Source organism: Phoxinus phoxinus, assembly GCF_949152265.1.
Source record: "Phoxinus phoxinus genome assembly, chromosome: 1".
NCBI classification, from domain to species: domain Eukaryota; kingdom Metazoa; phylum Chordata; class Actinopteri; order Cypriniformes; family Leuciscidae; genus Phoxinus; species Phoxinus phoxinus.
This window is the reverse complement of record NC_136876.1, coordinates 20,929,821-20,957,298: the sequence shown is the minus strand read 5'-3', so window position 1 is coordinate 20,957,298 and position 27,478 is coordinate 20,929,821. Positions and strand designations below refer to the sequence as shown.

The 27,478-nt window shown below is 38.8% G+C and overlaps 1 protein-coding gene across 10 annotated transcripts in view; it reads left to right on the top strand.

Moving 5' to 3' along the window:
* hdac5 (histone deacetylase 5) overlaps positions 1 to 27,478 on the top strand; it is a 78,194-nt gene that overhangs the window by 44,119 nt on the left and 6,597 nt on the right. For 3 of the 10 annotated variants that reach the window (XM_079630140.1, XM_079630135.1, XM_079630134.1), the window contains 19 exons: positions 7,236 to 7,519; positions 7,598 to 7,742; positions 8,647 to 8,752; positions 8,971 to 9,104; positions 10,924 to 11,055; positions 11,923 to 12,035; positions 15,820 to 15,939; positions 16,629 to 16,869; positions 17,500 to 17,723; positions 17,826 to 18,110; positions 22,930 to 23,095; positions 23,180 to 23,313; positions 24,198 to 24,318; positions 24,856 to 24,905; positions 26,131 to 26,238; positions 26,365 to 26,420; positions 26,657 to 26,744; positions 26,896 to 27,015; positions 27,302 to 27,399. In XM_079630140.1, coding sequence (XP_079486266.1) covers positions 7,236 to 7,519; positions 7,598 to 7,742; positions 8,647 to 8,752; positions 8,971 to 9,104; positions 10,924 to 11,055; positions 11,923 to 12,035; positions 15,820 to 15,939; positions 16,629 to 16,869; positions 17,500 to 17,723; positions 17,826 to 18,110; positions 22,930 to 23,095; positions 23,180 to 23,313; positions 24,198 to 24,318; positions 24,856 to 24,905; positions 26,131 to 26,238; positions 26,365 to 26,420; positions 26,657 to 26,744; positions 26,896 to 27,015; positions 27,302 to 27,399 — 2,725 coding nt within the window. The remainder of the gene's footprint in view (positions 1 to 7,235; positions 7,520 to 7,597; positions 7,743 to 8,646; positions 8,753 to 8,970; positions 9,105 to 10,923; positions 11,056 to 11,922; positions 12,036 to 15,819; positions 15,940 to 16,628; positions 16,870 to 17,499; positions 17,724 to 17,825; positions 18,111 to 22,929; positions 23,096 to 23,179; positions 23,314 to 24,197; positions 24,319 to 24,855; positions 24,906 to 26,130; positions 26,239 to 26,364; positions 26,421 to 26,656; positions 26,745 to 26,895; positions 27,016 to 27,301; positions 27,400 to 27,478) is intronic. The other 7 variants (XM_079630142.1, XM_079630138.1, XM_079630141.1 and 4 more) reach the window with 5 other exon arrangements.

Sequence of the window (27,478 nt, the reverse complement as noted above, 5' to 3'; positions counted from 1 at the left end):
CCCCCTGCTATGGTGGAAATGGGGTCGTTTTTTTTTTTCAATACGTACAGTAGACAAGGTTTCGAAAAGCAGCATGGTTTCGTTTTAACATTTCTTCTTTTTTATTTGGACCAAAGAGAATTCCATATTGCGATAAACATCTTCCAGTGGGCCAACTATTACAAGCTTGGGTCTCTCTAAATGATTGTCTTCTGTTGTTGTGGAAGTACAGAGCTGTGTATGAAGGTGCAGGAAAGTGATTGGAGGAAATAGGCAATCAAAGCTTTTGTCTGCAGAACTTTTCACCTGTACAGATCCTCCATCACATGAGAAATAGCCAACAAGTAAAGAAGCATTTAAAAAAATGTATATAGATAATTATATATATCCTCCTCATCCTTCCCGGCCCCCGTCCTCCCCTTCACTCCCGATTAAAACACAAGCAGCGACAGAAACATATATATCTATGTAGTGTGACTAAAATAGATAGGTCCAGGGTCATTCCAGCATTAAAGAAAAGAACAATAATTATTATTATTAATAAATAAAACATTTTTTTTTAAATGTTCCTGTAGTACATTTAAGTATTTAGGTTCATTCAGTATATGTTGTTTCTACCGCTTTCAATGTAGATTTATTGATTAAAATGTAAACAATTTACTTTTGACATGTCACACGATTCACGTTCAGCAGTGGTATTCATATGGCGGACCGCGGTCCGGTTCCATCCGGACTATGGTGCATAATTGCGACATTTTACAGTTTCTACAGATTAAAGTGAGCAGCGCGTCAAAACAATGGAGCGGTTCACACCACAAGCGCTCAGGGTCGTTTATATATGGTCGTAATGATATTTAGGCGCTATATCCTCTAATATTTTAGAGCCAAACCACCACCTCAAACCACCTCTATAAAATATTTTAGAGTGCTTCATTCAAGCTCTTTCCGTTCTGTGCGCATTGCTTCTCTTTCCCGCTAAAGACGTAAAGCGTAATGCGGCTTTAAGAGCTGCAGATCATTGATGAGCATTTTGATTATTAGATTGTTTTTTTTTTTGGTAGTTTATTACTTTGAGCAAAATATAAAAATGGTCCATACTTTTCTTCCCTGCACCCCAGTATGTTTTCTCAGTCTATGTGTCATGCACGTAGGTGTCTAAATGTAAAAAGAATAATAATAATAATAGCCTGATAAAACATTTGAATATTATCTTACCTTTTTATATTCATATGGAGTTTTCATAAATATTTACTTTTTCGGGTCAATTTTTGAGATTTATTTTTAGACATCACTGTGTTGGCTCTCGGCGCCCAAGATTTACATCTTGGATGACTATTTTAAATGTATAGGCTTTTTTTCTTTTACAAAGTACAAAGGCTGCCCCGATGGAAATGCTGATCCAAAAGAGTATCGTCCGGACCAAGGAAATATAGAGAGCGGACCTCTTGGAAACTTTAATTGAATACCCCTTGTCTAGGGTGTTACAATTAAAAAACAATCCTGTGCGCTCTAATCTTATTGTCAAATTCAAACCTGACTGTGCTGGGAATTGTGATTAACAATTGCCTAGCTGCTTTTAAACAAACTAAGCTAACTGCTGCATAAGGGGATCAAGTGTAAATAAACACACACGTATACAAACACACACTGGCACCATGCTTTAACGCCAGTGACACGGAGTGAGAGGAAGCTATTTCTATTCCTTCCGCCAGGCGATTAGCATAATCCATGGAGTACGATTTAATCTGATGAAAGGTAAATCTGGCTACTCAAGCATTCTCTGGCCCTCTTCCAGACACTCCATTGATTAGTCCTCCTTGGCTTTTTATCCAAATAACATCTCCCGGTTTTACTCTGTCGTATCTCGTTCCTTTCCCCTTCTCTCTCACTCACCCAACCTCACCCATAGCTTATGCAACACCTTCTTTTATTTTTAATGAGGAGGTACCTCTCTCTCTCTCTCTCTCTCTCTCTCTCTCTCTCTCTCTCTCTCTCTCTCTCTCTCTCTCTCTCTCTCTCTCTCTCTCTCTCTCTCTCTCTCTCTCTCTCTCTCTCTCTCTCACTCTTCTATTTCCATCCTGTCAGGTTACAATGCTCTTACCTCGTTTTTAATACATCGTAAGTGCCTCAGCAGAAATATTTTTTTGCTTTTGAAGGCCTTCCCCTTGGGACAAGCTCACCACTCTCCTCATTTATACATCACCTGGAAAAACATTGAACAACATGGATATAGATGCACATGTAAAAAAATTATAATTTTTTAAAATAATTTTTCATATAATGTTAAAATTGCCACTTTTTGTGTGTGTCCCTTTAAATGCAAATGAGCTGGAGCTCATGCTCATGCTCCAGCATACCGGCAACAACAAAACAGGACAATCGCACGCACTGAAAATGTCAGAAACTGCCAGTATTGTCATAACTGTCAGAGTTTAGCCTTATATGTTCTAACCATAGTCCACATAGTCTGACAATGAGACTCAAGAAGAAGTGACAACATGTAGAATGCGACAGGACGTTTCTGAATGGTTAATTGATGAAATGGTTGATGTTGCATGTTCCGTCATGACAATCTATAAATCGCTGTACCGGTGCTCGTGTGGGAACTGTTGTAAAATGCCTACAGAGCCAGTGAATATATGCTGCATTACGGTTATAACTTATGTTATCATCTTGCTTTTATGTTACGTACTGTATTGTAATAAAGGTGAAAAGACGGATGCGCCAGCTTGTGCAGACTCACAAATGTATGATTGACCATCCTGGACTGGAGCCTGTTTGTTGCATGTAACATTTATTGACCCGACTATGGTCCAGTGTTGAAAAGACTCTCGTTTGTGAAGCAGTCCGGCGCAAAATGATTGGTGCAAACGTTTAAGACTTTAGCGATTTTCTTTGGGACATAAGATTTAACCACATGTCCTCAATGACTCAGATGGCGGGAGTCTATGGAGACTCTTATGTGCATTGATGCATCCCAAAACACAACACTTGCAATGCCTCTTTGGCATTGTACAGCGTGGACACAGAAATGGCGGACTCTGTGCTTCTCACTCAAGGCTGTGTCTTTGCTATAGGGCAGATTGTCACCAGCTGTGGGCGTGGCTTGTCCCTACAATAATGTCATTGTGGCGGGAATCTGAATCAGCTCGTTTCAAGAATCTGCTTTCGATTAAAAGCAGATTAAACAAAATCTCGAAATGAATAATTTTTCATACTGTACATTGATACCTTAATTCACTTGTATTGCATTTAAAGCAATTCATTTTAGTATTAAGTGTTTTATTTGTTATAATTTATTTTTTATAATTTATTTCAGTAGAAAATAATTATTGGCTTATGTTATCCAGAATTTTAATACAACGATGGATATTACGTTTTTGTTTGGCTTTACTATAAAAGTACTAAACATCCTTACTAATGTTAGCCTACATTTACTCGAGAAGCAGATTTCCAGAATATATCTTAAATTAAGTTTATTTTTCCTTTCCCATTTGACAATAGTTTTATTTTTCATCAAGGGACTCAACAGTAGTAACTTTATCTTTTTAAGTCCTAATTATGTCCTGTTCAGTACACAACATGCATGCTTGATTCTGTTTTTATCAGTCTGCTAGTTTGTGTATATGTGCGCTATATGTGTGGGCGCTGCAGTAATCAGTCGAGACTCCACTTTGGTCAGAGCTCTCTGAGGGAAATTGCCTGGAAACCCCCTTAGTCTGCCCAACCTCCTCACTGAGGACTTCCTCGAAGACTCCAGTCCCAGAGTACCTCCCCCTTTTCTATTTTTGTCCTTCATGCGTTTTTCATTTCTTCCTTTCAACTTAAAAACAGGTCCTTAATGAGTAACTACCAATTTGGAGGCGGGTGATATTTCAAATGGACGAGAAGTTTGAAAAAGGATAGACATTAGCTGTGACGGAATTGCCATTGTCTTTTGTTGGACAGGAAAGTGTTGATAGGAAGGCTGTCTTTAATAGTCTCTGTACTTGCTAATTATCACCTCAAAGGAGTTTTCCTTAGGGATGTGGGAGTCCTTCACATAGATGTTGTGTTTGGACAGATTACTTATCTGTGGTTCTGCTTCACACACGGTAGACTGTGAACAAACATGTTAACAAAACATTTAATGGCTGTAACCAATCTTCGTTATTAATAGAGCTTCATTTTGATTCCTTTACATATTTAGAAAGTCTTCACAATCATAGGTACAGTCATATGTTCAGGATTATTTATTTAGCTGGTATGCTGCGATTGCTTTTGTACACAAATAATGACATGAAATAAAAAAGGCAGTATTTGCAGTGAGGAGACCATTACATTTGATAGACTAATTCACACACGCTAACTTGAGTCTATTTGAGTGATTCGTTTAAATAACTGGCTTATAAGTAGGATGTGCGCCATGACTAATTTCATTAACATTTAAATGGAAGTCAAACGAATCATCCTTTTAAAAATAGCCTAATTCATCTATGGATCAAATAGTGAAAACCCATACTGAATGCTGCTGAAAAATAAGTCATATACATGCGATGTGTCTGCCTTGCATTATGATCATTGATTACAATGTACATTACACCTAAGCATTCAATCAATGTTAACCAATGTGGACATTTATTAGAATAAACTGAATCAATAGGCAGTGCAATAAGTATAAACTCAACAGCCTGTTATGAACAGAATTCCTCAAATAAATGTTTGCCAACAAGAGTCAGCAAGTCAAGGTATTTATTGTTGTCCCTCATAACAGGAAGTATAACAAGCCTATAAGCAAGCTTAATTGTTATATGCTAGTTTTATGTTGACTAGCAGCAGCAGTATTGTTAAGTTGACTAGTCTCGCACATCCCTACTCAGTCAGCGAATCAGACTACAGTGTTCTCACAGTGTGTTTGTTTTTGCAGCCCATGAAGACAATACAATAGTCCATCTATAATTTATAGCCTTATTATTATTTCACAATTCAGTCTTTTAAGATTGAATTCACCCATAATCTCACCATTTCTACGCAGGCTGCTTCATTAACTGAAGTTTTGTGCCATTTTTTGCAGACCACACTGAACTTCACACTTGGGAATGATACCTGTTAGTCTCCTGGAAGACTAAGGGTATCTGGGGAAATCTATGCTAAGCTCGTCTGGTCAGAACGGTAGCCCTGGCGACCTCGGCTGGCCATACTCTGACGTCAAAGGCTTGACACAGTCAGTCGGCCTGAGGGCATGAGGAAAGATATTTTTAGCCCCTGACTGATGAAGGGGGAGTAATCTGATTTTCATGTAAGCCGAACGCTTCCGGCAGGCATCCAGCAAAGAAACCGGATCATTATCATGTTGGTAAACTTTAGCCGATGCTGGGAGGGCAACCCGGCCCACGGTAGAGGCTGAGTGACATGTGAGTTAATGTGTTCTCAGCTGTGAGTGGCCCCCGCGTAGTGGCACCCTACCTCACATGCGAGGTCTCTGCCGATTCAAGGACACCACAAAGACACTATAACTTCATACTACTTCATACTGCCTATTTCGATTAAGTGATGTGCCGATTTTCAGCATTAAAAACTTGGTTTATTTGCATACAGCAATGCAAGGATTTAAAGTGCTTTTCATAGTTTGATGAACAAAGTGTGCCAGGCATGTCCAGGTGGTGTAGTATTCTGTGAAGTATGCATGCTTTTTCCAAAATTGGTTATTTTTCAGTTATTTAAAAAAAATGGTAATAAATGTGATGACAATGCTGCCCTTGAGGATAATGAATTTTCCTAGATGCTAACTTGTCTGTCCCATTGCGTTTACATTTGTATTAATTTGTGAGATGCTTGTATACACAGCGGCTAAATTACATTGAGGCTATATTTTTTGTCAAACCGTAACCTGTTTTTTTTTCTTCCTTTTTTTTGTATGAGCTACAAGATGCAATACCAACATTTCAGTGCAGGCACCAATTTGATTATCATTATTTTATTTATTATTGGGAATAGAATAATACTTTTTTTTTTTTTTTTTAAGAAATTGATACTTTTATTCAGCCAGGATGGATTAATCTAAAGTGACAGTAAAGACAGTTATGTACGATAGGCTTCTATTTGAAATAAAATCTGTTATTTTGAACTATTTTAGTAATACTTTTTATGTCTTATATAATTTAAGATTTAAATTGCAGCCTAAGAGCTATCCTTACTCATAATCCAACCATAATGTGCCACAGAAAACCTTAAATCTGGTCTTGAAGTAAGGGGCAAGTTCAAGATGAGTACTTTTGATTCGGACTCATGTTTGGAAGCTGCTATGACCTGGTCACCTTTAATTGGTGAGATTTGTTTCCCTGACTGAATGCCTTTTGTAGAGAGCTCAGGCTAATGTGCACAAGAGCCTGGAAACACATCGCTTTCCCCATGGCAACTCATTAATGCCACCCTACCGCAGTGAAAGTACAACACAAACAAAATCATGAATGTTGGGTTTTCCGAGGCCTTTTTTTAGTACATCAGTTATGCAAAAAAAACTTGCTCAGTATTCTTGGGTAGTGGTACTTTTGGAAAGAGCAGAAATGGAGAGAAAGTGACTGTTTGGGGTGATTTTTAGGACGAGCCTCAGGGCATCACCTTGATTTCCCCTCTAGGTTATATAACCACATGCTCTCTTCACCAGTACAGTGCCCTACCATAAGGAAGGTCTTGGGTGTTACTGTTTTTCTAATGATCTTAAAGTAGGATGTCGCCCTTTTACATTGAACTTACAATTTTGGACAACTTTCTGTGCTGCCCTTCCCTGATAAAACTGGTCAGAGCTCAGTTGGATAAATTCCCAACGGGCTTGTGATACAAAAGACGGCAACGTCAACTAGCCAGTCAACATTTGAGCTTGATTACACCTGATTACGGTAACATGGTTAGACACAGACACATGCCAGCCCTGCATTTACAGACACAGCATGATACGTGAACCACAGAGTACCCTCTCAATTTCAAATGCACCCCTGGCCTTTGCTTATGTAACTGTGTGCTCTAAACAAATTGTATGTTTATGTGTCAACATGCTATTTTAAGTGCTACTAGCTTAGAGGTTAAGGGAACATGTTTGAACCCAGGCAGAGGTGACCCATTCTTAAATACAAATGCAACAGGTGTGTGTGTGGTTGTGTGTGCGTGCGTGCGTGCGTGCGTGCGTGCGTGCGTGCGTGCGTGTGTGTGTGTGGTAGGTTAATAATTCTAATGGCAGTTAAATGACTCTTTAATTTACTGTATCGCTCTCTTTCCAGCCGTGGATGTGAAGACTTTGTTACCATCTGGGATGCAGAGCCCGGTGGGAAGTGGAGGAGATCAGGGCGGAGGTAGCGGAGGTCCGGTGGACCTGCGTACAGACCCGCGTCTGAGCGCACTAAGCACAGTGGACCCGGCGATGAGAGAAAAACAGCTTCAGCACGAGCTGCTCTTACTCAAGCAACAGCAAGAGCTCCAGAAGCAGCTGCTGTTCGCTGAGTTCCAGAAGCAGCACGAGGTGTTGACACGCCAACATGAAGTGCAGCTACAGGAGCATCTTAAGGTACGACCCTTCCTGTCCTCTCGGTCCACATCATCTCCTTGAGCTCGGATTCCTGACTCTGATTTTCTTCCTGAACAGCAGCAGCAGGAGATCCTTGCAGCAAAGCGTCAACAGGAGCTGGAGCAGAAGAGGAAGTTGGAACAGCAGCGTCACGAAGAGATGGAGAAGCAACGACTGGAACAACAACTGCTCATGTTACGGAACAAAGAGAAGGGCAAAGAGAGTATGCATCTCTCCATTAATCCTTCCATTATATACAATAGATCTACAGCGAGCGAACTCATTTCATGGCATTACATAATTTTCTTGTTATTTATTCTGCTGCTAATTTCCAAAATAGGAACAGTTTAAATGCACTGTTCACCTTTTAGTTCAACGAGTAAACACCTTGCTGAGCAGTACGTAGGTGATGTTTATTGCTGTTTGCTGTTATAATTATGCATTGTCATGGATATTTCTTTAAAGTACTTTAGGCACAGCAGGCACAAATTGCTCTATTATTTCTCTTTGCTTGTTTACTATTAAAAATAACACAATGCAGTAATAGGATTTATTGAGCCACAAAATTAGCATATTGGATCTGTTCCAAAACCTTGTGAGCTGCCTACGTAGTATTCTAACAGAGATGCAACCTCTTAAGTGCACACATAGGCACCACTTATTTGCAGCACCTGTGGGACTCTTCTCAAAGTTGTGTTCTTATTGACTTTGGTTAGTTAGCAAGCCCAGAACATGTCAAGTCACCTTTATTTATATAGCGCTTTTTACGATACAGATTGTATCAAAGGAGCTTCACAGTGATAACATGAAAATAACACATCAAAGTTTGTTTCTAGAAGAAAAATGCGTCATCATCCACCTTAAGTAAGGCAGATCAATAATATTGTTGAATATTAAATGTCTCCAACTAAGCAAGCCAATAGCCAAGGCAACACCCTAGCAAATGCATAGCAACACCCTAGCAACTACATAGAACACACAAACAACCGCATAGCAGCTATCCGCTAACCCATGGAAATGACTTTAGCAGAGGTGAATGAAACTAACTAAAAAAAAAAAAAAAAACTGATTCAACATCATTCTCTTCCAATCCAACATCACCAGTGTCCTTTGACTCTTGTTCTTAGGTGCCATCGCCAGTACTGAGGTCAAACTGAAGCTGCAGGAGTTCCTGTTGAGCAAAAAGGAACCTGGCCCTGGTGGACTTAACCATTCCTTCCCCCAGAAGTGCTGGTAAGAGGAACCTTGCTTTCACTCAGCCTTATTCTGGGCTGGTAAACTCAAATTCAAAGTGCCTTTTTTATTTTATTTTTTGTACTTTTTTTTTCAGCCTTAAACAAAATGAATGCATTTGAGCATGAGCCACATTATGCTAGAAGTTTATGGGTCTCATTCATACTCATTTGCATTGTGATGGATGAGTCTCTGTAATGGCCTGTGTTTGTTTTCAGGGGGGCTCACCACGCGTCACTGGAGCAGGGCTCCCCTCCACAGAGCAACACACCGGGCACACCGCCCTCCTACAAACTCCCCTCGCTGTTAGGGTCCTATGAGGGCAAGGATGACTTCCCTCTCCGTAAGACCGGTGAGTACGAAACACACATTTGCAAGACGTCTAAATTTGACCTCAAACATTTGAACGGTACTGTACATTTAATGTTTGAAAATCTCCCATCGACTTGCACTGTAAGAATGTAACGTCTAATGATGATGTCATACTGGCCCACTCGCTTCAGCTGCTGATGCCTTTTCTGGATTATTATACCAATAAACACTATCCTTGTACTGCCTTGCAAGCCCTCAAATTTCCTCCGGGAAATGCAAAATGTAGTTGTTTTTTAAATTAATTGTTTCAATGAGTAATAGTTGCGACGTTGAGACTGCATTATAAAGCATTACTGTGTTTGCATGTAAATGTCAGATGATGATTTTCTTGCTGTGCATGAATGACGCTGTTATGGAGCCAACAGTGTTTTTGTGTGGAGAAGTTTGAGCTCTTTAACAGTCTAGAGGTATCACAGGAGTGTGTGTGTGTGTGTGTGTGTGTGTGTGTGTGTGTGTGTGTGTGTGTGTGTGTGTGTGTGTGTGTGTGCGTGTGCGGAGGGTTGAAGACTCTATAGTGAGGAGTCTGCAGGTGTGAGTCATAATGAGTCATCAGAACAGTGGACCAACACATAAACGCACACCTTAGAGGCTATATTAGTGAAGAAATGGATTTCATACTAAAATAATGATATTTATTATACCCTACCTCACAATGTAACCCTCACACAACCTATTGGCATTAATACATTTCAAGCGAAACACAATTTGGCCTGATTTTGAGAGTTTCAAATACCAAGGACCACCTCAAATGTCTTGGATGTTGTGAGGATGTTTTCAAAGTATAACCTGAGTACACACACTCATACCGGTCATCTGCTGTTCACTCTCATAGCTGCCAGCCATACTCCAAAACACCCACACAGATTCAGTGAGTTTGTTCCCACACACACACACACACACACACACACAAACACACACATCTGCCATCTGCTTTTTACACAGCTATCTTTTAAACTGTCACACCCACGCTGCTTTATAAGGCTCACTATAATAGAACTGACACACATATACCATACAGAGGATAGGAGGACACTCGCGCACACACACGCCCTCTAGCTTGGACTTCAGCACACTGATAAAGTAATCGCAGACGGGTCTGTTACCGTGGGCGAAGAGCTTACTCCATATTACCACTGTTATGGCAACACCACAGCAATCTCCTTACATAACCTGCCCTCAGTTTGTGTGTGTGTCTTTCCATCACGTCCCCTCCCCCACGTCTCACACTTTTATTTTAAATCTAATTAAATTCATACTAAAGTCACTGATAGCATTAGGCACTCAAGTCCTTTCTGCTCTATATGCTTAGTGTGGCTGTGACGCACAAACGGGCCCAGAAAAAACACTGGCCTCGGTCAAGCCGCATTACACACGGCGTGGTCGGGTAATTGCCCCACTTCCTTTGTCTTTTTTCTGTTTCAAATCCCTTTTTACTTCAATTAGTTTAATTTGGCCCATCATCTCCGGAATCAACAAGAGATAAAATCGGCACACTGTAAATATAACTTTTATCTACAGCTCTGTGTGTGTGAGTGTGTATGTGAGAGAGAGGAGGGATGTGCGGTTGCTGTCCATGGTCCTGATGCACAAGAGTGACAGATCCAAAGCCTCATTATTAGTGTCTATTAAGGCAACATACATAGGGTTGGTGACTTTGAATAAGCCCCTAAGTGTAATTAGTAAACTTTGCTGTGCAACTAATCTTGCAGCGTTTGTGCCAAAGACATGCGTGATATCTCAAATCATGCGGGTGTGAAACCAAGGTATTTTAACTTTTTTTCTTTCTCTCTCTCATGCAGCCTCTGAGCCCAATCTGAAGGTACGTTCACGGTTAAAACAGAAGGTGGCTGAGAGGAGAAGCAGCCCACTGCTAAGACGGAAAGATGGTACTGTGATCAGCACCTTCAAGAAAAGGGCAATTGAGATCTCAGGTAAACAATATGTGAGAATACAGAACTGTTTGCACAACCTCATGGGTAATAATGGGACAGGAAGGCATTAAAATAGGTTTGGACCAAGAATGCAGTAACTACACTTTCTGGCCAGAGGTTTTCAAACTTTTTTAAACTAAGGACTCTCCAAATATGATGATCTCTATCTGACAGATCCCCTATCTTAAAATATAGAGGCAGCTATATACATTTTCATAAAATAAAATAAAAGGTATCTTAAAAATGCAAATAAACATAATATCCACATTTATGATATTCTTAGTTTTACCATATATTTTTCATGAAATTAATATAAATATATTAAAATTTTTGGATAGGGTCACCAAATATGTGTAAAATATTATATTGAAAAATAGTTACTTTCTATTGTTCTATTCGTTTTCGACCCAGCATGTTTTTATATTTTAAAAAAATGTGTTTAGTTATTATTTTTTATTGTATTTATATGTATTTTAACATTATTCTGATTTAGATAAAACATTATTATTAACGTTAATATAAATCTTTAAAAAATAAAAAGGTCTGGCATAGGTGTGCATTCAGCTTGAGTTTATATGGAAGATCTGAGATTATATCAGCACTTGAGTTGTTCAAATGGCCTGTGAATAACAGACCTCTGCCGTCAGATGATAAGTGTGAAGATTTTTCAAACATGAATAATGCACACGTGGGTATCGTGTGATTTCAGTACTGTTAAGATAAAAGAGCTTGGAGGAAGGGAACAGTTTAACATCCTGCTGATCCATTAAAACGGGTTCAATCAGTCACAAAATATTGTGAAATCATCAGCTATATTTCCTACCGATGCAGCTAAAATGTGATTGTTGAAATCTGTGTGTGTTTCAGTGTCCTCTATGTGCAGCAGTGCCCCTGGCTCGGGTCCCAGTTCTCCGAACAGCTCTAACTGTGCCATTTCAGAGAATGGCTCCAGCGGATCCGTCCCAAATATCCACGCTGAGGTGAGAGACTTACCCCCGACACATTTGCCTCTCTTCTGCTCTTGCACTCCCCTTGGTTCACAAAAGGTTAGGGATGAAAAAAGACAATGAATTGGCTTCACTTAGGTAATGACAGCGTTTCTATGGAAACAGTCTACCGTACAGAGGCCTGTGATAGCTTGGGCTAACATTGATATGGTAATCCTAAAAAAAAAACACATGTTCTGAAAGTCATCCTTGCAGTAAGTTGTGTCTGTAGGCTCTAGAATGGCCACAGCTGCTCTGGATGGACAGCAGGAAGCAGCCTGGGGTCGACCATGCATGCTAAGCAGCCAGCCTTGAGCATTACCTTAACCTTCAGAGCCGGAGAAATTGTGTGCGCACATGCCACAGAGGACTTGAAGCTGTAGGGGAGGAACGCTGAATTTGAATGAGCTAGTTTGTGTTTGATTTTGGATGACCACTCTATTAAATGCAAAACGAAACACTCTTTTCAGACAAATATTACCATTTATAACGTTTACATGTCGTTTATGCTTTTATAATTTCTTTAGTTATGCTAAATAATTCCATGTAATTGTATTATGGACAAAATAGATCATGCAATGCACGAAGGTCAGACTTATCTTTTATTTGTTATGAATAATTGTATCTTTTGAGAAAAAGAAAATAATCCAATGAAAAAAATATATATATAAATGGGTATTATAAACAAGGTAATTTATGATATTAATATTAATATACAATATTAACATTATAAAATATACCTAGAATAATAATCATATTTACTTGTATAGTATACTTAAATAGTATTTGATGAAAATGTTTTTAATATTAATAAAATGCATTTTTTTTATTTTCTGCAATTATGTTAGCCTGGAAATCCAGACCTAAATCCGAAAGATTAAGGGTCTTGCGTCGAGTAATGAAAAACGGCCAACTCGAGGGGCGGCACCAAGCATGCTTTCGAAAATCTCACTGCACGCAATTGGATAACACTACGACCAATCACAAACACTTAGCTACCAGCGGAGCTGACTGGTAGATTAGACTCTTGCCGTATCCGGTCGGCAAAACAGCAAAAACGTCCTTCTTGCAAAGGAACGATTCGAGCGCCGTCTTCTGTTCCTCTTTTAGATAAAAAGCCAAGTCTAACTCGTTCATTGTAGCGGCCAAAACTGCTTCAAACAACTGGTGGTGTTCATCCATAGCCATCTTGCAATGTTTACTAATGACTTCGGCGTCACAGCGCTGTCCTCATCTGTGGTTCTGCAGTTGGTTAGTATTGGTTTAGCTTGCCTCTGGCCCGCCTATATCAGATACACCGATGTGATTGGTGCAGCTCGGCTAGAAGGGCATAGTTAATGAGCATCATTACTCGATGTCAGAGTGACTCACTGAGCAAATTCAAATTGTGCTCTCGCAAGAATTCCAGGGTACAATTATGTACCTTTAACATATGTACCACTGCATAGTATATTTTAATTTGTTACATTATTGCTGTCATGTGATGTGATGGAGGATGGGGTGTGTTGAAATTTTTTCAAAGAGAAAAGAGAACATTTTTTCATTCTCATCAACCAGCAATAAAGGAAATCCCTTCAAATAGGCTCATGTGGAGATGACTTAAGAATCCCCTCATTAGCTCTGTCCAGCATGTAAAGGCTGCATACCACTCCCCAAAAATAGTGTTAGATCGCTATCCCAGAGCCTCTGTAGCCTAGCAGGACAACCTCGAGAGATCTGATGGAGAATAGAATGCTGACATCATCGCAGCTGCAAGTAGGGCACTTTGCCACGGAATGTCCGTTTGTCTCTCTCTACCTCGTCTTTTCTGAGTGTAACCTTCGAGTCAGAGTGAGAATGACGTAGCTCAATAAACAACGTATAATGAAAGATTTAAATTGTGTCTTTGGGGATGAATAAACGTTGCCTTGTAAAGCAGATCCATTAGTTTTTGTTCTTTGGCTTTAAATAATGGCTGCACTCCAAGTCTAGGGTGAGATGATTGGATTACCAGCACTCAGAAACACCTCCGTATTTCTCACTTGGCTCTTTTTTGGGTCATTTTTTATTCATTAGGAATTTAAAAATGAGACGATGCAAAACCCTTTTTCTGGGCCATATCTTGAACATGGCCCAGAAACTGTTGTCTTCTTCAGGTGGTGCTCGTCCATTCCCAAATACAGACAATCCATTCCCACATGCTGCTTTCCCTGTCAAAATCTTAGTACGGATTTCCAAAGAAGAATGCTTTTAAGTGATCAAGTCAAGCCAAGACTTCTTGTCTGGGATTCCTTCCTGAGATAAAACGGCTTCTTTCCTCAAAGTTGTGGTGTTTGAAGTGTACAACCTGAAATATACAGTTGTGTTCAAATAAATAGCAGCGCATTAATGAAAGTGAATAGAGTGCAAATATTTTTTTAATAGCTTTTATTTCCAGATTTCAAATGTTATGGGAACATTACACATTTAATTCAAAATCAAATTATTAATAAATTTGATCAAGTCTGCATTATTTCTTTTACTGAAAGCAAAGAAAAAAAATAGCGAAATTTTTAAGATTAAACTTCACTTTAAATTACAGAACTAATATTTAGTTGCATAACCACTGTTTCTGCGATGCATCGAGTCAACCAACTTCTGGCACTTGTGAATTTTTGGGTTTTGCTTCAGAAACTGCATTTTTAATGTCACCCCACAAGTTTTCAAAGGGGTTGAGGTCAGGGGATTGAGCAGGCCACTCCACTACCTCGATCCTTTTCATCTGGAACCAAGATGTTGCTCGCTTACCCGTGTGTTTGGGGTTGTTGTCTTGTTAAAAAACCTATTTCAGGGTCACTTCCTCTTCGGAATATTGCAATATAATCTCTTCAAGTATTTTGATGTAATCAAACTGATCCATGATCCCTGGTATGCGGTAAATAGGTCCAACACCATAGTATGAAGAGCATCCCCATACCATCATTTTTGTGCTACCATGCTACACTGTCTTCATAGTACTGTGGCTTGAATCCAGTACCTGGGTGTCGCCTGACGTACTGCCGATGACCACTAGACCCGAAGAGAACAATTTAACTCTCATCCGTCCACAGAATGTTATGGCATTTTCTCTCTGCGGCAATCAATTGGCAAATTTGAACCGGTTCTGCATATGACATTTTTTCAACAGTGGTGCTTTCAAATGTCAAATGTCTTCTGATTGTAACAGTACTTACAGGTAATTTTAAGATCATCTTTGATCTTTCTGACGGTGACGATTGGCTGAATCTTTGCCATTCTGACTATTCTTCGGTCGGTTTTAAACAGTAGTTGCTCGCTTTCTTCAGGTTTTTGTTGCCATTTTAAAGCATTCGAGATCATTTTAGCTGAGCTTCTTTATACGTTTTTTCCTCTCCAATCAACTTTTTAATCAAATTGCGTTGTTCCCCTGAACAATGTTTGGAAAAGCCCATTTTACTTAGCAATTCAGAAGGAAATATATTTTACAACAATGTGTGAAACATTTGCTTCCCTATCTAATTAAACTCCACACTGCTATTATTTTGAACACGCCCCTTTCAATGAATGAGTCAATTACTCAAGAACAAGCAGCGTGCATGTCATGACAGTTGGGTCTGTTCTTTTTCTATTACACTACTACATCTACAAGTTAATGATCTGCAGTGTAGAAAAAGCACTACTACTAAATAACAGTGGTTCACCAGGTTACTGATGTTGTACTGCTATTATGTTTTATACAACTGTAGGTCTCGTTGTTTGTCCTATGGGACTTATGTCTTTCTCTCCTTTTCTCATTCGGCAGCAGTTGCGTTCTCTGCATCAGTCTTTGACTGGGGATGGGACACCAAGTCCCCTGAGCCTCTACACCTCTCCATCTCTGCCCAACATCTCTCTGGGACTGCCTGCCAACGCACACATCACGGTAAGTGTCCTCTGATAAAGCCTGGTGGCTTTCTGATAGTTGAGATGATTCAGAGTTTGCAAGAGGCGTAGGCTAAACCCTAGTGGGCTTGCTAGATTATTAAGGTGGTTTCACACTAGGGCTTTTGGTTTAGACTCAAGAGTTTGGTTGAACTGATTTTCAGAAGTCATATGCACACCATTAAACCGCACCCAATTCTGCTTGAAAATGTGGTTTTGGATACGGTTTATGACCCAAAAGTATGTCAAAAGATGGAGAGCGGGGGGCAGTTGGAATGGAATCGAACCTGTTCTGGTTTGGTCCAAGCAATGTAAACAGCCTTATAGACTATTGTTGTAGATTTATGGCAAAAAGCAGCTCAACATTCCCAAGAAATGGCTAAATGAATATGATCAGTGTACAAACAACCAACTGTATAAAATGAACCCTAATCTGTGTAAAAGTTGCATCTTTATTTTCAGTTAGATCAAATATACCGATAATGTCGATCAGGACCGATTCAGTATCTTTTAAACATATTTTACTAAATTGTTCTGGTTATTGGAAATCAGGAAACACTTTTAGAAGAAATTTAAACAGTCAACCCTGAATCCGTTTTAGAGTTTTTTTTTTATATAGGTTTACCAACCAACCAACCAACAATATTCCCAAGTCTGCAGAATACATTTTCGTTCTCTTCTCTACTCTAGGCCCCCCAGAAACTCAGTCCCCAGCAGGAGGCAGAGCGGCAGACAATCCAGAGTTTGCGTCAAGGTGGGGCACTGACAGGGAAGTTCATCAGCACATCGTCCCTGCCGACGTGCCTTCCCACCGGGGCACCCCATGACCCTGAGCCCCCTTCCGCCTCTAATAGCCACAGTAGCCATTCCTCGCTGCTCCAGCACGTCCTACTCTTGGAGCAGGCTCGTCAACAGAGCGCACTTCTCGCAGGTACAAAAAATCTTACCTCAAATGCACTGTTATTTGCTTTGGGTAAAAACATTATGCAAATACTCTTGCGTTGTTCTGGCAGCAAGAAGTCTCAGTGTTTAAGGGGTGATAAATACTGCCACGAGTTGCAAGTAGTTGACCTGAAAGAGAAAACTGACCATAGAAAGAGAAAATGTATTGATGCCCACTGTAGTATCCCTTGAGACAGCACATTGTTTAGACATAAGCAACATGCAAAATGGAGCATGTGAAGCTTGAACAGTCTTTGTCTAGTTCAAGTACTTGCGCTTGTTTCAGGCCTTACGGTCATACTTTACCTCTTTTTCCTTTGTTATTTTGATGACTTGCTAATATGGCTAACATTATGGTTGATAATATTAATGGAGTTTTGTATACAGTATGTCGGTTGCACAAGAAGGACTGTGTGCGAAGAAGAAATGTGAAACGTCAACAAAACTAACATTAAAGACAATGAACATTACCAGTTTTTCTACAATATATCAGTAGTGTTAAGGCGAAGGCATTTAGCTACATTGTTTGCATCGCTTCGTAACCTTACTGGAATGTCCAAACAAAGTTAATCTGGGAATTTGTATTAGCTCACTCTTTATCTCTATCTTTATTTCACAGTTCCCATGTACGGACAGTCTCCGCTGGTAACGGGTGAGCGAGTGTCCAACAGCATGCGTACAGTAAATAAGTTGCCTAGGCACCGACCGCTGAGCCGTACTCAGTCAGCGCCCCTGCCGCAAACACCGCAGGCCCTGCAGCACCTCGTAATGCAACAGCAGCATCAGCACTTCCTTGAGAAACAGAAACACTACCAGCTACATAAGGTAGAGGGAGCTCTGATGGTATGTTTGATGCTCTGGCCAGCATTTATTCAAGCAAAAAACTTCTTTATGTGGTTTGAACGATTTAGTAAAAAATTGCTAACGAGCCCCACCTTCGTTTAGATCCTCTCCAAAGGGGTAGAGCTTCCAAGACAGCCTCCCACTCACCCAGAGGAGACGGAGGAGGAGCTCACGGAAACCACAGAAATGCAAGACGAGCGAGGGGAGGGGTCTGATCATGTAAGGGAGGGGCTACAGAAAGGGAGCTCTGGAGAGACCACACCCCCTTCGGAACGTCTGGTCCAGTTTAAGGGAGAAAGCACAGAGAGTGACTTGGAGGAAGAAGATGATGATGATGAAGCCATTGAACTGAGGGAATGTGATGAAGAGGGCGCCCCCTATGGCCAGGTGAGAAATTACAGCGTGTTGCCTTTTTATACTGAGGTTTTTGTTCGTAAGTTAAAGGTGAAGAGTATCATTTCTGCAGCACTAGTGTCATTAAACGGAATTGCAAACATTATTTTCAAAGAGGTTTCTTGAAAGCCATCATCTGCCATAGGTCTAACGCCATTGGTATTTTAACATGGGGAAAAAATGACACACATTACCTTAAATGTGATTTACTGAGCCACCAACATGTACTTACATGTGCATGGTTTAGCTAGTTTCTTGAAGGATCTCTAACCTTCTAATACTACTGTTAACCTTTGTCCTCCATTCCAATAACAACGGATATGGCCAGCTTTCTATATTTATCCCTTTCTCCTTTATTGCCGTTCCCCATCCCCATTCTATTTTGCATAACATGCAAAGCAATCAAAACGTATTCAGAAACTTCGACTTTAGTGCCAAGCGAGCAAAGCAGAGCAGTGACTATGTATGAGTCACTATTCAAAACCTATGCACCTGTGCAACTTAGTTTAGATATGAAACATGTTTTTTACATTTATTATTTTATATTTATTCAACTAGAAGCAGCTGTGCCTCAAATTTGTGTTGTTGTTCAGCTTTTAAGATCCACGTCTTTCCGATGCTTCTGTCACTGCACATTTCGAGAGCTTAAGTGCGTAGGCAAGTTCCTGATGAGTGTTGCGACACACATGCGGGGGCTTGGTGACTGGAGATCGAGGGTATCCCTCTCAACCAGAGCGATTGCAGCTTTTTCGCCCCCTGAAAAGGAGGGATTAAAGAGGAAGATTGCTCTCTTCTCTTCCTCCCACCAGTGACTCACCACTGGAGGCTGGAGGGGAGCGGACGAGAAGAGGGAAAAAGAAACGTATAAATAATTGCTTGATGGGAAGACGCAATAAACTCGACTTGGTGGAGGTTCCTCTGAGAGCAAAGGTTTATCTAGTTTGCGTTGCTTGCTTAGGTGTTTAGCTTTAAAGTATTACTATTGCTCATACTTCTGAGTTAGAGATTTAAACAAACCCCTATCCCAAATTATTAAACTTTGACATGAAACTAAGGCATCTAGGAACCAGAAAAGGCTTAAGGCAAGTTTTTGCCACCTGAGCTAAAAACAATTCTTAGCATTGTGGTGCCAGTGGCAAGCAACACTCACATTTTGTTCAGAAAGTGTAAAAATCTGCATTTTATTCTTGGATTTATTCTTATCTCGCAAAAAAGTACCATGCTTTTACCATCTGATAGAGTCACTGTAGTATAGTACTTTTTAAAGAGGTTGAGCTCTTAAAATGTTACTTAGCAGGTTTACTCTTATCTTACAAAAAAAAGTATTATTATGAATTTTGTATTTGGTACTATATATTTTTATATTTATATTTATTTTATATTTTATATATTTTTAACATTACTATGATAGCAATACCATGGTATTCTTTAAAATACTGTTTAATATACCATATTATTTAAACAGTACTTTGAAGATACCATGGAATTATAATCTGATATGGTCATTTTAGCAAGGTGGTACTATAATTTTTTATAAAATTTGAAAAGAAACCATATTTGAGCAGGTTTATTCATATCTTACCTGTGTTATTTAAGTATTATTTATATTCTATTGTAGTTTTTATTCATATTTTGAATTAGCTTTAGTTTATTTTTTATTTTAGTTTTCTTTTTAAATGTTTGTTTAATATTAAAAGTAGTTTTGTTATGTGCCTTTTTCAATTTTATATAAATTAGTTAAATATAACTTTTTTGGTTTAATTTATTTTTATCTCAGTTTTATTTTTAAGTTTTAATTTATTTCCAGTTTGCAATTTTAGGCCCCGGTTTCACAGACAGGGCTTATTTTAAGCCAGGATTTGGCCTTAGTTAAATTTTAACTAGCTTTTATAAACAAGCCTTAGAAATACTGGTGTGAATCTTGAGACAAAACAATGGCACTGATATATTTTAAGATTTGTCAGCGCTTTCAGTTAAAACCACTCGAACATGCATTTTAGTCTGGGACTAGACTTAAACCTTGTCTGTGAAACCAGGCATTAGTGCTTCAACTTTAGTCCTAACTTAGTTGCTTACTTAAGTGCTAACTAACTAAGTTCTTCAATAAATATATATTATGCCTAATATATATACTGTATTCAACTTTATTTCAGTTACCAAAAAGTATTTGTAATGGTTAAGTTACTGTGGATATTGCCACCATGGTGTTTTTCAAAGTACTAACAGTACCATCTAATCTGATACCATCATTATACTGCAACGTCATTGCACTTTTCATAAAGACTTTTTGTGCCGCACGTATGCGTGTAGTTTTGTAATGTGTTTTTAATCTATTGATAAATGTTCATTATTTTTTATCTCACAAATCTTGAATCAGTGAATCTGAATCTATACAGTGCCTCCTCAAAAAATGATGAGGAAAATAAGACATATTACAAATATTGCAAAATGTGATTTAACAATTTGTGAGCTTTAACAGACCCCTAAAGCATGCGGTGGGTTTGGTAGGGGGGTAATTGAGAACAAATGGGGGAAAGTCATATGATTGGTTCGTGCGATAAATCACGCCTCTTGTTTTCATACGTGTTCGCGAATCGGTCTGAATGATCAAAATGAAGGCGTTAATGGGAAGATTAATAATGAAAAAGTATGTAAACAACACCCACTTAGATATCACCTCTTTGTCATGTCAAAATCAAACTTGAAATTGCTTAAAAACCTGATGGCTGTGGGGGTTTTTGAGTGAGCAATTAGCTTGGTGAAATTAATGTTGTTTTTAACCAGGAAAATGTGACAACATTAAGTGTAACTGGGACATGAATTTACATTTGGTTTAAAAAAAACAAAACAAAAAGCTGTGAGGTCTTTGCCTCCCTATTTCAGAACACCACTGCACGCCACTGAGATCGCATTATGAATTCCAGCCTATTCGTTTGCATTTGCAGATTAAATCCTCCAAAAGAGCTCATCTTGATCTTAAAAACAGACCCCTGGTTGTGAGGGAGGGAGGGAGGAAGGAAAAACAAATGAATGAGTGAGAGTGAATGAGAGGGAGAGGGAATTATTGAAAGGAGAGCAACACCCTCCTCCTCGCGCTCACTCTGCCTGCAATCATTGAGAAAAATTTTCAAAAGAGCACAGCATTAGAATTCAGACCGCGTCCTCCTCGCGCAGCGGCAGACTCACACACTCACACACATCTACACATATATACTCCTCCGTGAATGGACCTTCTCTGACTCATCTCTCCTTGGTGATTCATCTCCTCCTCCGGACCCCGCCCGCCTTTGCTGCCCTGCACTTCACACCCAATCACAGCCCACCAGGGTGACGTGACACGCCGCAGTGTGTGTTTGTGTGTGTCTGTTATGCGGTGACATGCAGTCACCATTGAGGCAGCGATATACGAAACACTCCATGTCACTTTGGTCAGTCACGGCCCCTAGCTGGCCTTTCCTTCTCATTAAAACACCCCCACCTACATCCTTGTGTGTGTGTGTGTGTGTGTGTGGATGCCTCTGCTTGCTGCTGAGTGTCTTGAATACCAATTGAGCCCCCGTCACCTGCCATAGTGAGAGAGACAGATGCTGCATAGCTTTAGTGTCTCGAATAAAGAGAGAGTTGGTATGAAGAAGGGAATTGTGGGTTTATGTGTGTGTCTGTGTGTGTTCTGTTGACATAACTTCAACCTCAAGGTCTCATGCAAGAAGAAAAAAACAACCAGTAAGAATCCCATCATCTCGCATGGGCCTCCATTTGTGTGTTGTACTGCATCAGCGGCTTTCTCGCTGCTACACACACACACACACACACACGTTCATTCCGCTCGTCTGATGTAGAGCAGACTCTAGGGCTGTTTACTGCAAAATACTTTTGAGTCGGTTTTTGGCAAATGTTCGCTGGGATTCTTTGGTGACATGCTCCAGACCATGTACTTGATGTACATCATGTACTGATGTTTAGTCTGTTATGATCTTAACTTGCTCTTTACACTCACTCACTCACTCACTTACTCACTCCTGTGTTATTTTAGTATGATTTATATAGAATTATAGTCTTTATTAATATTTCAAGTTTTTTAAGTGTTCATTTTCATTTTAGTTCAAGTTTATGTCATTTTGTTATGTGCTTTTGTCAATTTTATGTTTTACTAGTTTTATTAGCTCTTTATTAAACATTAAATTAAGGTTACATTTTATTAAAGATTTACTTTTAGTAATTTTAGCACTTTATTGTCTTAAGTTATATATTTGCCAAGGCAACATTTCAAGTATTTTATTTTATATTTATTATTATTGTTGTTTTTATTATTATTATTATTATTATTATTATACAATTTATTTCAGATATTTAAATGTATTATTTTATTCTTTTTATTTTATTTCAGTTTACAGAAACTATTTTTTATAGTTAAGGTTTTAGTTAACAATAAAATATAGGCTGTCAAAATCAGACATTTCGCCTGTCAGATGATGACACAGGTTACATTGATGTGACTGTCCATGTTTCTGATTGGTTGATCTTGGCTGGAGACTTTTTCAAACTCTATTGAAGTGACTCCAAAAAGTGGATTCCCAGAATGCAAAACATTTTTTTTTTTAAACTGAATTACATGAAATACTGTTGATGGTGTACTGAACCTAATTAAACTGTACTTAAGTAAATTGACCTGAACTTATTTAGAGTGAAATGAATAAAACAATTCTGTACCATAGAGAACTGAATTAAATTGTGTGCTGAACTAAATCAAACTGAGATGAACTGAACTGCTGAATTGTAATGAATTAATGATGATTGTGTGCTTTTTCCGCAGTATTTGGACCAGCAGCATGTGCAGCAACTGAATGTGTTCCAGGCCTCCCTGTCCATCACGGGAATGCCCCACAGACCCCTGGGAAGGGCACAGTCGTCGCCCGTCACTTCTAGTCTTAAAGCAGCACCCCTGAACGAGGTGCCCATTAAGCATCTCTTCACAACAGGTACGCTGCACCGCTGTCCATCAGTCGAATAAGAAATATCCTTAGTGTATTGTGTTTTTAATCATTTTCTCACTCTCTCCTCAGGGCTAGTGTACGACACCTTCATGCTAAAGCACCAGTGCATGTGTGGGAACACACACATCCATCCCGAACACGCCGGTCGCATTCAGAGTGTTTGGTCTAGGCTGCAGGAAACGGGCCTGCTTGGTCGCTGTGAGGTGAGTGCGCCACCTTCTGGAAAGTTGGAAGAATTAGCCAGAAACAATCAATGCGAAGCTTCATGTTAAAGCTCATCTCTTTACCTGAAAATTCAGCTCTTTCTGTTCAAAACGTTTGGGTACCAATTTAAAAATTTAAAAGAGTACTTTTATTCAGCAAGGACACTGTAAATTGATTAAAAGTGACAGTAAAGTAATTTATTTTACAAAAGATTTCTATTTCAAATAAATGCTGTTCTTTTAACCGTTCTATTCATCAAAGAATCATAGAAAAAAATGATGGCGGTTTCCACAAAATATTAAGCAGCACAACTGTTTTCAACTGATAATAACATAAAACAAAAGGTTTCTTGAGCAGCAAATCATCATATTAGAAGTATTTCTGAAGGATCATGTGACATGTGATCATGAGACTGGAGTAATGATGCTGAAAATTCAGCTTTACCATCACATTAATAAATTATATTTTTAAATATATTAAAATAACATTATAATATTTCACAATATTACTGTTTTTACTAATTTTACTGTATAAATGCAGCCTTGGTGATAAAATACTTTTTTCAAGAGCATGAAAAAAATCTTAGTGCACACAAATGTTAAATACTTTTGAGCAGCATATTTTTAAATATAAGATAATTTAAGCAATAATTTAGTGGTAAAATTTCACAGCTATTGTTTACAATGTAATTCAGGGTTCCATCAGTCACGGCAAATCTGAAAATATTAAGACATTTTAAACAAAATTGTTGAATAATTTATAATGACTTTATACCAATCAAAATGATTTTTACAAATAACTGTAAAGATAATGGGCCCCTTGTAGTGGCTTGGTAAGTCATGGATGTTGTCTCAATGTATTTTCTATGTTTGTTTGTGTGCAGAGGATCAGGGGAAGGAAGGCCACACTAGATGAAATCCAAACCGTTCATTCTGAGTACCACACGCTGCTCTACGGCACCAGTCCACTGAACCGACAGAAACTGGACAGCAAGAAACTTTTAGGTGTGCTTTAGAAGCTCTCTGTTGTGATGTGTGAATTGAGCTTCTGCCGTCTTGATTTTAGGACACCAAAACAGGATTCTCCTCCTAGTACACCATCCACAAAAAGCTTCTCTTGCTTGCTTCCTATTTGATGGGTTGCTTAAGCAAACCTCTTTTGACAGACGCCTAGGCTTTTTTTAGGTCCTAGACATTTGCCCACCCCCGCTTCTGACTCACCAGCAGTGTGTGTGTGTGTGTGTGTGTGTGTGTGTGTGTGAGGGTGAGAAGGTTCAGCTACGGGCAGAGTTGCCATCACCACCTCCACTTTTATGTGAGACACACTTTGAAGAAGTGCAGACTGTTTTGACCTTGAGTGCTCTTTGTAGAACAGTGAGACAGATGATAGTTGCGTCAGCATCATCCAATGAACATCCTTGAGACTGAATAAGTATAGCCAATTATGACATTACCTGAATAGATAATATGTGAACAACAGATGTGTGCCTAAACATAACACTCCTTAAGATCAGCTTCTAATTTCATTTTTTTATTTTCTAGGCCCAATAAGTCAGAAAATGTACGCTGTCCTGCCATGTGGAGGCATTGGGGTAAGTTTTTTCCATTTTTCTGTCCATTCATCCCACTTATATAATAAAGAATGAAATGGCATTCACATTGCATTGAACTCTATGTAATAGGAAGTATATATGAACAAAACAGAATACATATGGATTTGTATGGATTGTGGAATGTAGATATAAGTGGATACTTTTTTTTACTTTTGGTTATTGTTAATATTATTATTATTAAAGGTAGACTATGTAGCAGTAAAAGAACGTAGAAGAACATTGTTTTGTTTGTACTTCTGCTCTGTGTGACTGTGTTTAATGAAATGACTCCCACGATAGATAATGCTTTACAATGAACTCTGTTATATAGCTACATATGGCAATTTATCTGTCCAATAAAATATCTTTCTCACCTGAATAATAAAAACGCTATTTCAAACAGTTTAAATCCTTCATGTTCTCACCATCTCCGAAAAGCCAATGTTGATTCTGGTTTTATTACGAACTTTGTCGCGATCTCCTTTTGGCAGCAGACCCTCCCCTGTTCTGCCTTTTTTTAAACAAGTGATTCTCCGGATGTTCACGTTTTAGCTGCTCCATGTTAATCTTTCTCGCTCGTAGTGACAACTAACCTATGCCACTCCCACATTAGTAGCTCCCAAGTAGCCGGAGCAACTTTTACGGATATGATGAGACACGCTCAAACAAATCATGCAAGTACGCAATTTCCTGCGAAAACCATCCCGCTCGGTCTAATTATAATAAGCTTATATAAATAATTATAATAAGCTTTCCATAGTTAATCAGGGTAAGACAAAAACAAATTTTGGAAGGTTTGCGGATGTATTTACTCATTTGTTATTTATTAATTTTTTTTTACAAAAAAAAGTTACATAGTGCACCTTTAATAATAATAATGTTTTACTTTAATGTTATGACTTAATATAATAATAATAATATATTTTTTATAATAATATTTGTATGTATTATTATGATATTCAATTATTTAAAATAAAATAAAAATCTAAATAATAATTAGAATACTCACTATTAGTATTATTAGTATTATTTAAGTATAATATTAAAATAAAATAATAACATTTAAATTGTAATAATAATAATTATTATTGATGTTGATACTTTTTGCACTAATGAATTGTCCCCAATAAAACTATGGACTTTTCTTAAGGAAGTGAATAGGATCCATTCTGAGTTCATCAGTTTGTGACAGTAGGTCAATGTAACATGATTGTATGTCCTGTAGGTGGACAGCGACACAGTGTGGAACGAGATGCACTCGTCGGGTGCCGTCCGCATGGCGGTGGGCTGCGTCATTGAGCTGGCCTTTAAAGTTGCTGCTGGGGAGCTGAAGGTTCATATTCACTTCTCTTACCACGGATTCATGTATATTTGATGTTCTGGTATAAATATTATATTACGTCACATTTTCTTCTGTTGTCCTAATCTTCCTTCTCTTCCATTTTTGTTTGATGGATAGAACGGTTTTGCGGTGGTTCGTCCTCCTGGTCATCATGCTGAAGAATCCACTGCCATGTAAGCAGTTTGAAACTTTAATTGAGAGTCTGTATAAAATGCTTCATTTCAAATATTTGAATATGTAATTGAAATCATGTTTTTCTACATAAACATCCCAACATGTTGAACATTGGATTGCTTTATGTCTTCCTGTGAGTTTTGTGTGGCCAGATGTTTGATATCTAGATGTACTGTATAAATCATTTATCTGCGTTCACATAAATGAGTCCACTGCTCTGTGTGTGTCTTGGCAGGGGTTTTTGTTTCTTCAACTCAGTGGCCATCACTGCCAAACTCCTGCAGCAGAAACTCGGGGTGGGCAAGATCCTAATCATAGACTGGGTGAGTTTTTAGGGTGAGCTCCATGCGATACACAGCCTCCTGTGATGTTACAGTCCACATGTAACAAGCAATATTATTGTACTGATTCAGTTTAATTTTGATGAATAAGAAGATTAAAATCTTCTCTAAAAGATTTCATTTCTTTTCATAGGATATTCACCATGGAAACGGGACCCAGCAGGCTTTTTATAATGACCCCAATGTGCTGTACATTTCCTTGCACCGTTATGACGATGGCAACTTTTTCCCAGGCAGTGGCGCTCCTGAGGAGGTAACAACATTTCAGTCACTGTGTGAACTGTGAAGATGCTTAAAGGAATAGTTCACCCAATAAATGTAATTTCTCATTTAATCATTTACTCACCCTCAAGTTGTTCCAAACCTGTATGAATTTATTATTTTCTTTCTTCTGAACACAAATTCCATCAACTGTTTGGTTAATGACATTCTTCAAAATATCTATCCCTTTAACTTGTGAATGGTGGCTTCCTGTAGTCATATGACCAAAATTGTCCTTTTTTTTCTATCTAACTGGTTTTCTCATGGGATCTTTATAGGTAGGTGTGGGTCCAGGAGAGGGCTTTAACGTCAACATTGCCTGGACGGGTGGAGTGGAGCCACCTATGGGTGATGTGGAGTATCTGACTGCCTTCAGGTGAGATATGACATGATATATATAACAAATAGATATAACAGACATTTTCTGTCTGTTAGGGGAAAAAATGCAAAATATA